The 19,024-nt window shown below is 38.1% G+C and overlaps 1 protein-coding gene across 1 annotated transcript in view; it reads right to left on the reverse strand.

The window, feature by feature from the left end:
• HECW2 (HECT, C2 and WW domain containing E3 ubiquitin protein ligase 2) overlaps positions 1-19,024 on the reverse strand; it is a 386,375-nt gene that overhangs the window by 217,028 nt on the left and 150,323 nt on the right. The window contains exon 2 of the mRNA XM_015131908.3: positions 17,144-17,470. Coding sequence (XP_014987394.1) covers positions 17,144-17,435 — 292 coding nt within the window. The 5' untranslated portion in view covers positions 17,436-17,470. The remainder of the gene's footprint in view (positions 1-17,143; positions 17,471-19,024) is intronic.

A 19,024-nucleotide genomic window follows, 5' to 3' on the forward strand; every position in this document is an offset into this window, starting at 1 on the left:
AGTCATTCATTAACATATTTGAGTCTAATAGTATAGCTTAGTGCTATAAATATAGTCCCCAAAAAAGCAGTACTTAATTTTGTAGAGGGAAAGGATGATCACTTCTATTTTTTTTTTTTTTTTTTTTTTTTTTGAGACAGAGTCTCACTCTGTACCCCAGGCTGGAAGGCAGTGGCATAGTCTCGGCTCACTGCAAGCTCCGCCTCCTGGGTTCACACCATTCTCCTGCCTCAGCCTCCTGAGTAGCTGGGACTACAGGCGTCCACCACCACACCTGGCTAATTTTTTGTATTTTTAGTAGAGATGGGGTTTCACTGTGTTAGCCAGGATGGTCTCCATCTCCTGACCTCGTGATCCGCCCGCCTCGGCCTCCCAAAGTGCTGGGATTACACACGTGAACCACCGCGCCCAGCCGGATGATCACTTCTTGATCCATCAATAATCTCAAAACAGTACTTGCTTGTACTAGAGGTATAATAACTATATCACATATACACTGGTACATATTTCAGAGTGTCAAAAATATAATAGATATTCTTCATGCCAAAGAAGTTATAACTTTTAGGGAAACATCTATGACTGCTTAGAGCAGCAGATGCACATTTTCAGAAATGAGAGAATAAGGAAGACCAAAAAATGAGAGTATAAAGCAGTAGACACACTGAATTCAGGAAAAAGTTATTTCTATTTAAAGATAAAATGCTTTCAATATTGAAGACAGATCCTATAGGTAAGGAAATGGGAAACAAAAGGCTGGTACACTGTAAAAAATTAGGAAAAACCTGCAATGATGACTCATTAACTGTGATCCTGGATATAGAGGATATTTAAAATCTTCTTTCAGAAGCCTGGTACATAGTAAAGTTCTAACATCATTAAACAAATGGATGAATGAATACCCAAAATATTCTGTTCAATAAAATCATTAGTTGAAATCTACACAATATGGAATCATCCTCAGTAAAAAAGTATTTACTCATACCATAATTACTCTAGCTTAAAACTGACTCTCGAACGAATTAATGAATCTGCACAGATGATGCAGCACAGAGAGCTGGGTAAGGTGCTCAGCCTACAACATGAACAAGATGCAGTGAAGGAGTCTTATAAGAGTGCAATGGAAGGAAGAAGCATGGAGAAAGACAAATTATAAATAACACAGTGTAATCAGCACTGAGACAGTGATATTATAAAGGGAGTAGGAAAGGGAGTAGGAAAGGGAGTAGGAAAACAGACTGATTACCCAGAATAGTTAGGTAGATTACCCACAGAGTGGGTGACAGAATTTTCTGATTCCTCACTTAAAAGATACACAGAAGTTAGACAGAAAAAGGGAAGGGAACAGGAGCTGTTCTCTTCAAGTACACCTGCAAGCCCTTCAGGACAAAAGACTGGCATGTGCACATACAATTTCCACCTCCTGGAATGACCTTTCTTGTGTGTGAACATCAAAAAACATCTCAATTTCATACTAAGTCCAAATATCATCTTCTTGGTAAAGCCCTTTCTATACCCTTCCCATCTCTGAACCCATCTGAGGCATTAAACTGCCCCTTCTCCATGCTCTTGTGGTCTTTGTAATATTGTTCTAAACACAGTACATTACAATTATTTCCTTCCTACTTATATCTCACCCTATTGTGAGCTGATTCACGTTTTATCCTATTGCCTAGTGGCAGCCACACAGTAGGTTCTCAACAAATGTTTGCTGGGGATGTGGGTAGTGGGGTGGCTACCTGGCTACTCACGTATCACAATTATAAATGTTATCTTGTTTCACCTTTGGTGCAATCTTATGAGGTTGGTACATTAAGAAACTGAGACTCAGAATGGTTCAGCAACTCTTCCAACTGCCAAATACTACTGTCCCGTACCCCCACTCCAAAACCATCTTCGGGGCCACTGTATTATTACCCAATGTTGAGGTTAATGGAGACTCTATCCAGTTCCAGCTTGTTCGTAGGTAAGGCATTATCGTGGTTCTGATAATGATTTTATGAATTACAGTAGCTGAGAAAATGTGATCATTTATGCTATTTGACTGCTGTTTTACACATTTTGATGAAGGAAGAGAAATATCATGCTTTCTCAATGAACATACATTTGGAGTTTTGCAATTCGTAATTTAAATAAAATAAGTACAAAAATTCAAACTATGAAAATGTGGAAAAATCCCTTAACATCACCACTAAATCTGAGTTACTCTGGTTTCTAAAACTTAAAACAGGTTGAAAATCTGAGTTGCTCAATGCAGTTTCTCCGAAGTCCGTATGAACCTACACTATTGTGAAGCAGGTCTGTATTTATTCAACAATGTCAGCCAGATTGCGGGGAACAATTGACGGAAAAAATTATAATGACTTTGATAGTTATCACAGCTCCACTGTAACTCAAAGATTGCAAGCATAAGGTTGGTTTAAGGCCTTGACTTTACAAATAATGATAAAAATAGCTGGTGCAAAATGAAATAGAGAACACGTGAGAGCCTGTTAAGGGGAAGACCCACTGGAGAAAATGAAGAGAAGATTTTGAATGTATCTGACATCTTTCATCATAACCTACATTAATCAAGAAAAAAAGATATTCTTTGGTTTGGTAAACCAACAAGGATTTGAAGTTAAATTGTAAACTTTACCTATGTGCTTCCGTTTATTTTATAATGCAACTTTTTTTGTATGTGTCTGTGTTCTATAAGAAAATCAAGCCCAGTGGACTCTGGTGCTGCTGATTCAGATAAGTCAGGTTTTTTTTTCATCTTCAAATTGTTTATTTATCCAAATGATTATTGTTTTCAGCCATTATGTTATGGAGGTTTGTTACATAGAAAGTGTCTATGAAAGAAACACAATAATAATAGTAATGACTAATGTGGAAGAAGGGGTTTAAAATAGGATGGAATTAAATGTTGTCAACAATAAAAGAAAAGATGGGAAAGAAAGTGATTGGGATGAAAAGATCCTAAAATTCTTGTACAGTTTGAGGCACTTAAAGATCCCGATTCATTATATGCTAACTCAATTACACATGTCAAAAATTGAAAGGATAAACCTTTAAGAGAATAGACTAGAATGTTTAAATTCCAACAAATACGCTCAAGAAGAACGTGAGATGTGGGAGTAAAGACAACTCATCATTTCCATTGAGGGCATAAAAATAGGGGGGAAAAAAACTAAGAAAAAGCATGATATACAGAAAATAAATAAGATGTTGAAATAAGTCCAAACATATCAAAAGTAAAAGCAGATGTAAAAAATTCTACATGTACCAATTTTAAAAGATGCTCACTTAGATTAGATCAAAAATCATAAAGCTTTACATGATTTACAGCAGTTAAATCTAGAGCACACCAAAGAATGGCTGAAAGTAAATTGATGGGAAAAGATACACTAAGCAAAAACTAACCAAAAGGAAGTTGATATAACAACTGATAACAGACAAAACAGACTTTAAGAAATACAGCAAGATACAATAATGGCATTATAAGTAACTTTATAGGTGTGCCCACTATTTAGTCCTTAAGAAAGTATAAAAAGCTAATTATAACAAACACGATAAAATTAGTATATGTAGTAAGCAATTATCTCGTGGGTTAGTAACAGTTGCAACCAGAACAAAGAATTTCTAAACCTCATGCAAAAGCTATCTTAACTCAATCATAAAATATTTACAAGTATTTAACATTTACTAATTTCGGCTATATGAGTCTCCTTTAATGAAAAGTGACACAAATAAGCATGGGGGGCAATAAAAATAAAACAAAGGTAATGTTTCTAGAATCATCTCAATCTATGGAGAGAAGAATGCCTATATCAAGTATTGCTTGCAATCAATATGTTAAGGCATAAAATACACTAAAGCTTCTTTGGTTACACCAACCTATGCAATTTTTGAAAACCTACCAAATATCCAGGGGAGTCTTTCATAACCATTTTGAACATGTGGACTCCTCTGTGGACCAAAACTTCCACACGCATTTTAAAAGGAAGATCCGTGATAGTCTGAGATACCAAGGTGATCCTGTGAATTCAGATTCCACTAAGCTATTTTTCATCCACAATGGTCATGCACTGTCCTTGGTACAGCCCTGGGTATGCCTGCTCATTCAGTATTTGAACACTTTGCAAAATGTATTCCAAAGTATGATACTTTCTGACCCCTAATATCTATTCTTGCAGTGACCATGCAAGGATGTCTTAGGCTTTGAAACAGACTAGAAGACTAGATACATTGTTAGCAAGACATTCTACTATGGCAGAGACACTGATTGCTCACTGAATAGCCAGACTTCTATGCATTTCCCACTCCCCTTGCAGTTAGGCAGAATTTTGCTAACAATGCTGAACAATGAGCTGTGAGCTGAAGTGGTATGTGTGGTTTTGGTGCCTACGCATTTAAGAGCTGGCATAAGAGTTTCCAGCGCTCTCTTCCCTGACACTTGCCCAAAGAGGTCATGTGTCCAGATGGCATAATGATAAAATGGTTGAGCCTTTAATAATCCAAAAACGAAAAAATAAAGGTGATGAGCCTGAGTCCCTACATGACAATATGAATCAAGCCCCCTGCCAACCCACACTAGACATGCAGCATTAGCAATAAATAATCCTTTGTTCTGTTAAGCCCTGAGGATGCAGGGTTAGTAAATTATTGCAGCATAATCTGACTAGGTGACAAGAATTTAGAGTTAAGTTGTTCCAAAAAAACAATTTCATGTTCAAAGCTCTTATTTTCTAAGAGCATTTAAATATTTTAAAGATATAACCTAAAACAACTTTTCTTTGGCAGAAATCATGATAAAAAATCAAAAGAACTTAGGATCAACCACTCTTAACTGTATCTGATAGCTATTCTGAAGATGAAATACCTAATACATTAATTCTTTGTTCCATTTGATTGAATTTCAAATTAAATTGCAGATTTCCCATCGCCTTGTAAAGCATGTTGATTTGGAACCTACATAATACTCAAATTAAAATACTGTATTATTTAGCATTCACATTTTAAGTGCTTACATAATTTCTAGAGCTCTGCTTCAAATAAATGAATTTTGTTTTCCTTAAGTAGAAGTGGCCCATTGTGTCACTTTAAACTGGAAATCCCTTCTTGGGAATTCATTCAGTGGTTAAGTTTGTGCTGTAGCTTCAGGCTACCAGTAAAATGATTTTATTATTATTAATAATTACTAAAAAATATTAATGATAGTTTATAATAATCATAACCTTACAATCTGCCCAAGCACCTTGCTGAGCATTTTATACGCAATACCTCACGTAATTCTCATGTCGGTGGTTTCTTAAGTCATTTTTTTAAAGATGGAGAAATTGAGGTTTAAAAAGTTAAATAATCTGCCCATGGTCATTCAGCTAGTCATTCATTGAATTTACCAATGTGTCTAACTGTAGCACCTGAGATCTCAACAACTGATAATGTCAGAGCTTCTCAAAGTGTGCTGCTGTGACGGTCCTGGGTAGTTCATTGACAAAAGTTATTCCTTAACAGTTAATGCATGTCAGAAAGAAATATACCTAACAATGCAAACCTTTCTCTAACACTATTGCTTAGAACATTGTCAGGGTAGACAGTTTGTTTTGTTTTAATCAAACGAGTTACTTCACTTCACAGAATACCTCTAGGTTCATCTATGTTGTCACAAATGAAAGGGTTTCCTTCTTTTTTAATGAATGCATAGTATTCCATTGTGTGTGTATGTGTGTGCGTGTGCGTGTATCTCACATTTTTCTTATCCATTGATCCACTGATGGACACTTAAGTTGACGGTATATCTTGGCTATTGTAAATAGTGCTGCAATAAACATGGGACTCCAGATACCTCTTCTGTATCCTGATTTCATTTCCTTTGGATATGTATACCCATAAGTGGGATTGCTGGGTCATAGAGCATTTATATTTTTAATTTTTTGAGGAGCCTACATAGAAAACTCTTTTTATGATGCTTTGCTTTATTGCACTTCATAATGTGTTTTTGTTACAAATAGAAGGTGTGTGGCAACCCCACACTGAGCAAGTTGGTGCCATTTTTTTTCCAACAGCATATGCTCACTTCACGTCTCTCTGTCACATTTTGGTATTTCTTGCAATATTTCAAGCTTTTTCATTATTATTATGCCTGTTGTGATGATCACTGATCAGTGGTCTTTGATGATATTATTGTAATTGTTCTGAGGCACCATGAACTGTGCCCATGTAAGACTGTAAACTTAATCAAAATGAATATTGTGTGTGTTCTGACTGTTCCATTGACCCAACAATCCTCTTTCTCCCTCTCTTCAGCCATCCTATCTCCTGAGACACAACAATATTGAAATTAGGCCAATTAATAACCCTACAATGGCCTCTAAGTGTTTAAATGAAAGGAAGAGTCACACATCTCTCACTTTAAATCAAAAATTAAAAGTGATTAAACTCAGTGAGGAAGGTATCTCAAAAGTTGAGTCAGGCCAAAAGCTAGGCCTCTTGCTTCAAACAGTTAGCCAAGTTGTAAAAGCAAAGGAAATGTTCTTGAAGGAAATTTAAAGTGCTATTCCGGAGTACATACGAATGATAAGAAAGTGAAATAGCCTTATTATTGATATGGAGAAAATTATGGGGGTCTGGAGAGAAGATCAAAGTAGTCAAAATATTCCCTTAAACCAAGCCTAATCCAGAGCAAGATCCTAACCCTATTCAATTCCGTGAAGGCTGAGAGAGGTAAGGAAGCTGCAGAAGAAAAGTTAGAAGCTAGGAAAGGTTGATTCATAAGGTTTAAGGAAATAAGCCATCTCTATAGCATAAAAGTACAAAGTAACACAGTAAGTGTTGATGTAGAAGTTGCAGTAAGTTATCCAGAAGATCTAACCAAGATAATTGATTAAGGTGGCTACACTAAACAACAGATTTTCAATGTGGGCAAAACAGCCTTCTATTGGAAGAAGGTGCCATCTAGGACTTTCATAGCTAGAGGAGATGTCAATGTCTGGCTGTAAAGCTTAAAGAACAGACTGACTCTCTTGTTAGGGGCTCATACAGCTGGTGACTTTAAGGTGAAGCCAATGCTCATTTACCATTCCAGAAATCCTAGAGCCCTTAAAAATTATACTGAATCCACTCTGTTGGCACTCTAGAAATGGAACAACAAAGCGTAAATGACAGCACTTCTGTCATTTAGATTTACTGAATATTTTTACTGAATATTTTAAGGCCACTATTGAGACCTACTGCTTGGGGAAAAAAAAAAAAAAAAAAAAAAAAAACAGTCACCTAAGAGGTCTGATAAAGATTTACAAGGAAATTAATGTTTTTTCATGCCTGCTAACACAACACTCTTTCTGTAGCCCATGAGCCAAGGAGTAATTTTGAATTTCAAGTCTTATTATTTAAGCAATACATTTCTTAAGGCTATAGCTGCCATAGATAGTCATTTCTCTGATGAACCTGGACAAAGTAAATTAAAAGCCTTCTGGAAGGGATTCACCATTCTAGATGCCATTCACAATTCATGGGGTAGACTAAAATATCACCATTAACAGGAGTCTGGAAGAAGTTGAGTCCAACCCTCATGGATGACTTTGAAGGGTTCAAGACTTCAGTGACGGAAGTCACTGTAAATGTGGTAGAAATAGCAAGAGAATTAGAATTAGAAGTGGTGCCTGAAGATGTAACTGAGTTGCTCCAATCTTACGATAAAACTTGAATAGACAAGGAGCTCCTTCTTATGGGTGAGTAAAGAAAGTGGTTACCTGAGATAAAATCTACTCCTGATAAAGAAGCTGTGAACATTGTTGAAATGACAACAACAACAAAAATTAGAATATTCCATAAACTGAGTTGAGAAGGTAGCACCAGGGTTTGAAAAGATTGATTATAATTTTGAAAAACAGTTCTACCATGGGTAAAATGCTATCAAATAGCATTCATGCTACAGAGAAATCTTTTGTGAAAGGAAGAGTCTGTCAATGTAGCAGACTTCATCTCTGTCTTATTTAAAGACATTGTGCAGTTATCCCAACCTTCAGCAACCACCACCACCCTGATCAATCAGCAGCCATCAACATGGAGGCAAGACCCTGCACCAGCAAAAACATGACAACTTACTGAAGCTCAGATGATCATTAGCATTTTTTAATGATAAAGTATTTTTAAATTAAGGAATACACATCAGTTTTTTTTAAGACCTAGTGCTATTGTACACTTAATATTTAGATTATAGTGTACATACAACCTTTACATGTACTGAGAAACCAAAAAACTTTGGGTGACTGGCTTTAATTTGCTATTAACTTTATTATAGGAATCTGGAACCAAAACCACACTATCTCAGAGTTATTCCTGTATTGTTTTCCATAATGGCCGTACTAATTTACATTCCCACCAACAGTGTGTAAGGGTTCCCTTTTCTCCAAATGTCACCAACACTTGTTATATTTTGTCTTTTTGATAACAGCCATTCTAATAGGTGTGGGGTGACATCTCATTGTGGTTTTGACTTGCATTTCGATGGTGATTAGTGATGTTGATTTTTTTTTCATATATCTGTCGTTCATTTGCTTGTCTTCCTCTGAGAAGTGTCTATTCTGGTCCTTTGTCAATTAGATGGTTTTAAGAAAAATATTAACACTACAGCCAATCATCTAAAACTGCCAAAAAATCAAGAAGGTGGTGAGCAAGTAATTAACAATTGGGAAATACCAGACTACAATTCTGAACACAGGAAAGAAAAATGAAGACTTGGGACATAGGACACTGAAGTTCCAGCCTTGATTCTTCCCCCCAACAAGCTGCAGGGTATCACCATTCTAGACTTAGTTATTTATTTATAAAACATAAGCTTAAACTTTGGGATCTTAAAGCTCTAAGATACATGATCATAATGCCTTGGCTCACTATTGCAATCTTTATTTTATTCTCCAAATGTGAAGAAATATGAAAATTGTCAAAATATATTACCATGATACTTTTTTTGACTGACAGTCAAAATACAGTTGTTCTGCCATTCATTTTTGAAGACATAATCAATCCATAGACACTGAGAGGTCTACTTAAAGTGTGGTCCAAAGAAATGCTGGTAAATTATTTGTTACCGGTCCATGACAATATAAGAAGCTTGAGCCAGAATCTGAAATACTTACATTAAGAAACTTTAGTTTAGATGATTTTTTTTCATAGCAACATTTTCTCATTGAAGGAATCAGATATTGATTTACACTCTAGAAAGGAGCATCTTATCTGTTCATAGATCAGTAACAGTTTGCAGACCAGTACTTAGAATAACTACTGGTATATAGCATAGTATACACTTCTACATTTTCATTATGCAAAATAAATAAATAAATAATTGTCTTAATGTGCACTTTCCTAGTTCTGTTAAGTACCTGAAGTTGCCTACAAATGAGAAATGGCAAACGAAGCCTTTTGGAGTGTTTGCTTTTCTTTTGGGGGGGCGGAGCAAGATGGCCGAATAGGAACAGCTCCAGTCTCCAACTCCCAGCGCGAGCGACACAGAAGACCGGTGATTTCTGCATTTTCAACTGAGGTACTGGGTTCATCTCACTGGGGAGTGCCGGACGATCGATGCTGGTCAGCTGCTGCAGCCCGACCAGCGAGAGCTGAAGCAGGGCGAGGCATTGCCTCACCTGGGAAGCGCAAGGGGGAAGGGAATCCCTTTTCCTAGCCAGGGGAACTGAGACACACAACACCTGGAAAATCGGGTAACTCCCACCCCAATACTGTGCTTTAAGCAAACAGGCACACCAGGAGATCATATCCCACACCTGGCCAGGAGGGTCCCACACCCACAGAGCCTCCCTCATTGCTAGTACAGCAGTCTGTGATCTACGGGCAAGGCAGCAGCGAGGCTGGGGGAGAGGGGCGCCCGCCATTGCGGAGGCTTAAGTAGGTAAACAAAGCTGCTGGGAAGCTCGAACTGGGTGGAGCTCACAGCAGCTCAAGGAAACCTGCCTGTCTCTGTAGACTCCACCTCTGGGGACAGGGCACAGTAAACAATAACAAACACAGCAGAAAACTCTGCAGACGCAAACGACTCTGTCTGACAGCTTTGAAGAGAGCAATGGATCTCCCAACACGGAGGCTGAGATCTGAGAAGGGACAGACGCCCTGCTCAAGTGGGTCCCTGACCCCTGAGCAGCCTAACTGGGAGATATCCCCCACTAGGGGCAGTCTGACACCCCATACCTCACAGGGTGGAGTACACCCCTGAGAGGAAGCTTCCAAAGCAAGAATCAGACAGGTACACTCGCTGTTCAGAAATATTTTATCTTCTGCAGCCTCTGCTGCAGGCAGAGGTACCCAGGCAAACAGGGTCTGGAGTGGACCTCAAGCAATCTCCAACAGACCTACAGCTGAGGGTCCTGACTGTTAGAAGGAAAACTATCAAACAGGAAGGACACCTACACCAAAACCCCATCAGTACATCACCATCATCAAAGACCAGAGGCAGATAAAACCACAAAGATGGGGAAAAAGCAGGGCAGAAAAGCTGGAAATTCCAAAAAAAGGAGCGCATCTCCCCCGGCAAAGGAGCGCAGCTCATCGCCAGCAACGGATCAAAGCTGGACGGAGAATGACTTTGACGAGATGAGAGAAGAAGGCTTCAGTCCATCAAATTTCTCAGAGCTAAAGGAGGAATTACGTACCCAGCGCAAAGAAACTAAAAATCTTGAAAAAAAAGTGGAAGAATTGATGGCTAGAGTAATTAATGCAGAGAAGGTCATAAACGAAATGAAAGAGATGAAAACCATGACACGAGAAATACGTGACAAATGCACAAGCTTCAGTAACCGACTCGATCAACTGGAAGAAAGAGTATCAGTGATTGAGGATCAAATGAATGAAATGAAGCGAGAAGAGAAACCAAAAGAAAAAAGAAGAAAAAGAAATGAACAAAGCCTGCAAGAAGTATGGGATTATGTAAAAAGACCAAATCTACGTCTGATTGGGGTGCCTGAAAGTGAGGGGGAAAATGGAACCAAGTTGGAAAACACTCTTCAGGATATCATCCAGGAGAACTTCCCCAACCTAGTAGGGCAGGCCAACATTCAAATCCAGGAAATACAGAGAACGCCACAAAGATACTCCTCGAGAAGAGCAACTCCAAGACACATAATTGCCAGATTCACCAAAGTTGAAATGAAGGAAAAAATCTTAAGGGCAGCCAGAGAGAAAGGTCGGGTTACCCACAAAGGGAAGCCCATCAGACTAACAGCAGATCTCTCGGCAGAAACTCTACAAGCCAGAAGAGAGTGGGGGCCAATATTCAACATTCTTAAAGAAAAGAATTTTAAACCCAGAATTTCATATCCAGCCAAACTAAGTTTCGTAAGTGAAGGAGAAATAAAATCCTTTACAGATAAGCAAATGCTTAGAGATTTTGTCACCACTAGGCCTGCCCTACAAGAGACCCTGAAGGAAGCTTTTCTTTTGAACAGCCAAAAAAATAAGCATAGGTCCAAAGGTAAAGGGGAATTAGACAGTGAGCCTGAAACAAATTTACTATGATCTATGTCCTCTTTAAATTGTTTCCATTTGATTCTTCATGGAAAGCTGTTTGTGTTGCATGACCTAAGTGTCTTTGTATAAGACAAACATTTGGTTCTTTTTATTTGGTGCACTTAGGAGGAGGCAATAAGGAGTGCTGTTAAATTTGTAAGGAATGAATTCTAATTTTGGAGACCAACAGTAAATTATAAGCCTAGTGATTTCTGCAAACCATCTGCAAGGCAGGAATTGTTGTAATTTGGAGGTTTGGGGCTATAGCTCCATTGAGATCATCTCTAGAAATCTCAGGGTGTATATGAGGCTTTCTGGAAGGAGGAAATATAATTAGCATATGTTTTGAGAACTGTGTTCACACCAAAGGCTCCTCAAATAATGCTTCGATATTTTCAACTTTTTTCTTTGTATTTCCAATAGGGCCTATTTACTGCCTAAAAATGCCTAAAGAAAGATTTATTTTTCTGATTCACATGCATATGTTTTCCCTCCAGATAAGAAGTGCTACAAGTCATCTGGAGTGCGTTGTACAGTTCAAAACATTCTGCACAATGAGCCAAACAAAAACAAAACTCACACTTCTAGAGGGGAAGAAAATGTAAGCCAAGAGAAACACAATCAAAATGCAGAGTGTGCCAACAAACCACACCTCATCAGCTTGATGTTCCACTAAATTCCTTCTCCTTTGGGACTTATTTCTATAGAGACCATCTCTCTGTTCCAAAACTAAAACTAGAAGTTGCTAGGAAACAGTCAAGCTTCTCAGGACACAACTGAAGGACAGAGGCTGCTTCCTACCAAAAGGTATAGAAATCTTAAGCTATTTCTGACATACATGCTATTGTTATGAAATCTGGATTCTCAGCACATCTATGTCACAGAGCCCAAGAGAGAATTTATTATGCATGTTCCTGTTTATCCACACAGTATTAAATTTATGATTTAACCTGAACCTCAAAAATCTTTTCCCATTTAGCATGGTGCTGCCTCTTTTCTTTCACTTCCTCTCCAAATGTTTCATTTTACCTACTTTCATTTAACAGCATCCAAAAAATTGTTTTGCACATTATCATGTTACTAAGTACTCATTTGAAACATTATTCCCATCACATTATTGGTCCTATTAAAGCACTGAAAATTTCCACATGGCTTGGAGTTACTGTGTTCAGAATTTTTATATCAAAATTTTGTTACTTCTTTTAAAAACCTGGTGGCTTTCACAGATATTAAAATAGTCCTTAACACTCTCCACGAAGTAGTAACTACCAAAGCAGCCCACTCACTCTTTATCTTGCCTTTAAAAGCAGTTGTTACCCTTTTCCCTTTCTTATATTTCTAGCTGTGTTAGTGGCTCTATTAGCAACAACTGCAGATACAAGAAAGCCTGCTGCTGACTTAAACAAAGAGAAGAACATTTTTTTCCACATATAACATGAACTTCAGAGTGCCAGTCCAAGATCTATTTTCTGCTCTGCCATCCATAGCTTTTTATTCTCTTGATTGATGCCTCATGATTGCTACATGGATGCAACAGCTCAAGACATCGTATCTTTTCACCAGAGTTCCAAGGACAATAGAAGAGGAAGTTTAAAAGACTCTTCATGAAACTCTGGTTTTTCATTGGAAAGTTCCCCCAAAGTTTTCCCATTAGATCTCATGGGCAAGAACCGAGTTACATGTCTACTTCTAGACTACTCAATGGTTGGATTAGCATACAAGTTTAGACCTTTCCTGAGCCTGGGGAGGGCCTACCTACCCTGAGATTAAGGACTTACTGCTCACCCCACTGACCCAATCAGGGTTCTGACTACAGAGGGAAGGGGGCAGAAAATGGACCCTTGTGGGGTCTGGGATGCCAGGTCCTCACCCCTTTTTCCTGCTGGGATAGAAATCTATTAGAAAATACAGTAAGAAGTGACAACATAGATGTAAGCAATCAATTTTATTCATCATTCTTTGGAAAAGGCTAGAGGGGAAAACTGAGACCTCTTATCTCCCATCCTAAATCAAATCATAGAGGAACTTCAGCTTCAGACCTTAACGAAGTAATTAGCACCAGACTAGCCTTCCCAATGTACATAACTATAAAATTAGAAGTAGAAGTGGTTTTCAGACATTGGAAAACAGATGGTATTAGACTATAATCTCAGAGAAAAGAGAAACTTACAAGGTGACACTATGATCACCCAGATCTCAGATGGAGGACAATTTCCTGAGTGTAGAGCAAGAAGCTAGAGTCCATAGTAGTTCTGCTGAGCTTGGATACAGAGATCAGAGTCTGGGTCAACTGCAGTACTAGAATCTCCAGGCCAGGGTCCTGGAAGCAAAAGAGCTCTAGAAGGATGAGGGGCAGAAGTCCACAAAGGGGATCCCCTACAAATCTTTGGCCAAGGTCTGGGCTGCACATACTCAGAAAGAAATGACCAAGGCTTCATAAACAGCAGCTTTACAGGGCTGAGAGGACAACAGAGTGACCAGAGGTTAAGCAGTGCTGGTGAACATTGGAGCTATAGCTCAGCCAGAGTGAAGAGACCTGGCTAGCACTCCAGGCATCCAGCTAAGACATCAGAAATGCTGCTGCTTAGGAATAAGCACAGTGTACTAGAATAAGACCTACCATACACTTATTTCACCACAGCCCAAAAGCAAGACCTAACAAAATCCACAGGGGAGACCAAACTCGGAGGATGAATTCAACCAAGTTAGAAATAGTAGAAAAATACACCGGCCTTTCCGCAGATCCAGTCTAACAAAGTGTGAAAAATCAAACCTACACAAGTTCAAAGAAATAAATCTGCCTATTAGAAAAAAGAAAACACTGTTATTCCACAGAACTCAGAATTTCTACCACATAGAATCCTCAATATGCAGTGTAAAATTAAAAAGTGCTAGCTATGCAAAGAAATCATAAGAACCATGGTCAATGAAAAAAAACTAGTCAATAGGAACTCCTCCTGAGATGGCCTAGATGTTGAAATTAGAAGACAGAAACTTTAAAGTAGCCATATTCAATTCAGTTTGAAGAACTGAATAAAAATATGATCTCCATGAGTTAACACACAAGAAATCTCATAAGAGACATGGAAACTAGAAAAAGAGAAATGCATATTCTAGAAATGAAAAGTCAAATAACTCAAAGTTTAAAAATCCATTGGGTGGGATTGACAACAGAATGAAGACAAGAAAAGGGCAAAGTTAGTGAACTTGAAGATAGATAAATAGAAATTATCAAATTTGAATATCAAAGAGAAAAGATGTCGAAGGAAAATGAACCAGCGCCTCGGGGCCTTGCAGAACAACATGAAATGAGTTTAACATATGTATAACTGGTATCTCAGAAAAAGAAGAAAAAAATAAAAATAGAAAAAAAATTTGAAGAAATAATGGCCAACATTTGTCCAAATTTCATCAAAAACATTAACTTACGAAGCTCAGAGAATATCAACGGGAATAAATAAAAAGAAAATCACACCTAGCAATACCATAGACAAACTGCTAGAAACCAAGATAAAAGAGAAAAATCTTGAAAGCAGCCAAAGGAGGGGAAAAAAGACACGTAACATGGGGAACAAAGACACAATGATAACAATAACTTACATGAGAAAGACACAGAAGCTTCTTGAAATAAACTGATGAAGAGTTACCACTTTTCCAAAGGGATTTATTTCCTAATTCTGCTTTCCTAGTGATAGCCTTGGATTAATTCCAGACTTAGGACTCTGAACTATACTTCTTCCTCTAGAAAGTAAAATACAACAACATCAAGATTTTGCGGTTTTGGTCACTTGGAGATAAGATTCACTGTGGATGGAATTCCTTAGTTCCTTCCTGATTACATTTAAACAGGGAAATATAGCAAGTGTGTGTATGGGAATCAATTTTTTAAGTGATTCTAGCATTTTAAAGATTAAGTTATTCATACACAAAATAAATCACCTTATATGAGAAAGTAAAATTGATTATTTCCCAAACAAATATCATAAAAGGATTTTTAAAAACACATTTTGGTATTCGTATCGTAGTCTTATATTAAGTCTTCTATTAAGATTATAAAATAAAATCTAAAATGGGAAAAAATGAGAAAGTCTAAAGAGAAGTTATATGAAGTGCAAAAGAGTGAAATTACATTCAAATCAAAAGGGTTACTTCTAAAGTCCCATCAAAACTGTAAGATTTTTTGTGAACATAATAATACAAATGTAATTTTTAAATTGTGTATCTTCCTCAATTTGATTATATTTTTAAACACACTTAGGGAAAATGCTGTGAAGACTTTTTGGTTACCATAAGAAAAAAAAAAAAGAGAGATAATAATTCATTAAAGTTTTGCCCATTTTGGATTTTTTGTTTTCCAGCGTGATTAACCATTAAGAGTTATAGAAGTGAATACAAACCAAATGTTTTTATTTCAGTCAATATAAAATTCTTTATCCCAGAGAAAAATAAATTTCAGTGGGTTTAACATTCTAACAAAATTTCAGCAAGAGTGTTGTTTTGCCTCAAACAAGGCCTCTCAACAGTTGTACTATTGGCATCTAGGGCTACATCACTCTTTGTGGAGGAGGCTGTCCTGTACATTGCTGGATGTTTCACAGCATCCTGGCCTCATATCCCCCTACCCAGTTGTGACAACCAAAAATATCTCCAAACCTTGCCTAATGTCCTCTAGGGGGCAAAATCTTCCCTGGCTAAGAAGCACTGCCATAAACAGATGGGTCTTCTTTTTCCTCTCATTTATTCATTTAAAAAAAAAAAAAAAAAAAAGGGCGGCGGGGTGGCGGGGGATGCTTGGCTTACAACTTACATTGAAAGCAACAATGGCTTCCTAGTATCTGATGCTAAATTTTGGAGAGAATTGTCTTCGTTCAATGAAAAAGTTCTCCAACTTTGGAGAATGTTAGATTTTATTATTGGGTTGGATTTCAATTTTCTTTCTGTTTAGTTGGTAGGTTAGATTTCTGCTTTCCAATGTGGCAGACTTCGTACTTTTTGGATGTCTCATTCATCGCTCACTCAGCAAATGTAAGTTCACTAAGAACAACAAGCGTAAATTAGCTAAACAGAGCTGGACTGCTTTTACTAAAACAAATAGCAATTATTTATAAGTCATTTGTCAGGAAAACATGACACTTCCTTCCCCTAATTGATCTAGGACAGAGTCATGAAATTTAAAAATAAAAAGACATCTTAGGCTACAAGTAGTTCTTAACAAAACTCAAATTTTAGAAAATACAGAGCTTTTAAAATACGTCATCTAAATCTAGACGTCTCTTTCATCAGTTTAAAAATGTTAGTAAATGTTAATAGATATCTCTTTCTAAAATGGGACTGCTGACCAAGAGAAATGCGAAGTTTTGTTGGTGCAATTACTTTTGCATCGACCTAATAGAAAATACTGTAACACCTACAGGTTCTGAAGGTTCTGACATTTAATTAGGTAGAGATGTAACCACAAACTTCATAATATAAGCAAAGGTACTGTTGAATCCCCTCCTCCCAAAGAAGAAAAAAAATTCCCAGAATCTGCTGTGTGTATATATGCGTGTGAATTTTTTCCAGGAGAAAATACAGAATGGTAAAAATGTCAGACTAGAAACTTGTATGCTCTGAGTCACATGCAAGTCCATTCCATTTGACTCACCTATATGATAAAGTCCAATCCAATCACTGGGGTCCACCTCCTCTTTAATGTCCCAAAAGATAATGAGGTTCTGGGCTTGCCCCAGCGTGTACTCGTACATGCTGGCAGTTAAGCTGGAGCGGCTCTCAGAAGTCACCAGGTCGGTGTCGCTGTTGGCCCGCTGCAGGGTCATGTTCTCTGGCATGGAGCTCTGGGCGGCGAGGCTCTGGAGGTTCTCTGGGCTCAGCGTGTACCGCATCTGGGGATTTCGACGCCGCACAAAAAGTAGGTGCTCCCGGGCTGAACTAGCCATCCCGTCTGCCTCTCTGGGGTTGGCTGCCTACAAAGCTGCAGGAGACAGATAAACATAAAACATTAGTGCTACGACACAAAGAATTAGATTTAAGCGTTCCAGACATAAAGCCTTAAAGAGTGTTTATTAAAGCCTGACCATGTAATCTTCTGCTGTCAAAATAAAACCTATTATTCTACTGTCAACTGATGATGTCAGAAACAGCTTCTATAGAGTCAAGTCACGTGATGGCAAAGGCTGTCACATGCCTGTGACCCTCGATTTCACTTGGCATAGCTTTCTCCTAGCAATCAAGGAGGAGAGGATCTCCCTGCCATCCCTTTTAGGTCTATCCTTTCCCAAACACCCCATGTTCAAACATGGCACCCTCTTCTCCTTTTCCATTCCACACACATATTTATTTGCTGCTGCAATGAAATTTTAAAACAGCAAGACACATGCTAAATACAGTTGAAGTATACCACTGAGTACAAGTTCACTTGCTCAGTTTCCTTAGCATAAGAATGTAACTCACTGAAATCTTTTAAGGAGCTTGCTCAAATATCACCTCTTCCCTTAAATATAGTGGTCATCGCATTTAAAACCGCAGCACCCCAGCATTCCCCATCCCTCTTTTCTTGCTTTATTTTTCTCTATAGCAAGTTTTGTGATCTAATGTACCATACAATTTACTTATTTATTTGGTTATTGTCTACTTCACTTGACAAGAATGTAAGTTTCACAAAGACAGGGATTTTCATCTGTTTTGTTGGCTACTTTATCCCCAGTGTCTACAGCAGTGCCTGCTACACAGTACATGTTGATAAATATTTGTTAAATGAAGAGATGCAGGAAGAGTGAGCATCTTTCTCCTAGATACTTCTTGGCATAACTTGTATCTCCAGTCCCTTTCCTGAGCCTGCCCCTTGCCATCCTGACTTTCTGGCGAGTCCACATTATTTGGGCCATCTGGATCATGATAAGCTATTTCCTTTGGCTCCCAGTTGGCCTCCGTCCAAAGGAACAAGGCCTTCCCTGTTGGAACTTAGACAGCCCCTTTTTGGCTCACTGAGTCTAGTTCTAAAATACTTCCAGACACACACAGAGACTTCAGTACCTCCTGTACTTTAACGCAGTACAACTAAGGTTTTATCTACCAGCGCCTTACCTGTTTGCCATGGGTTTACATTACCTCACTCGGATCTCACTAGCTTTATATAGAATTGATCTGATTTTCTTCTGTACCATCCCTTTCAGAACTACATAATCCACTCGTGCATTTACGGATTTAACACTTACTCCGCACTCTTAGTACCTGCCACCATCTTCATTATGTCATGTTTCATTTCAAGGTAAACCCTATTGGGTCTTGGGAAGTCAGCATGAGTTTTCCTTTAAAAAACAAACAAAGTAACCTTGGGTGCAATATTTACGTGACAGCTAACCACCTTGGCTACTGAGTCTGAGAGGAGGACAAGGGAAGATTGGGTTCCCTAATTTCTCCCATCCTCTCACTCAGTTCACAGACACTTTGGGTGAAGAGGACATGCTTCTGTGCTAGGTTTATAGCACTTGTAAATGTATTTATTCAAGTAGTTTCTGACATAAAG

This window comes from Macaca mulatta, chromosome 12, assembly GCF_049350105.2.
Source record: "Macaca mulatta isolate MMU2019108-1 chromosome 12, T2T-MMU8v2.0, whole genome shotgun sequence".
NCBI classification, from domain to species: Eukaryota; Metazoa; Chordata; class Mammalia; order Primates; family Cercopithecidae; genus Macaca; species Macaca mulatta.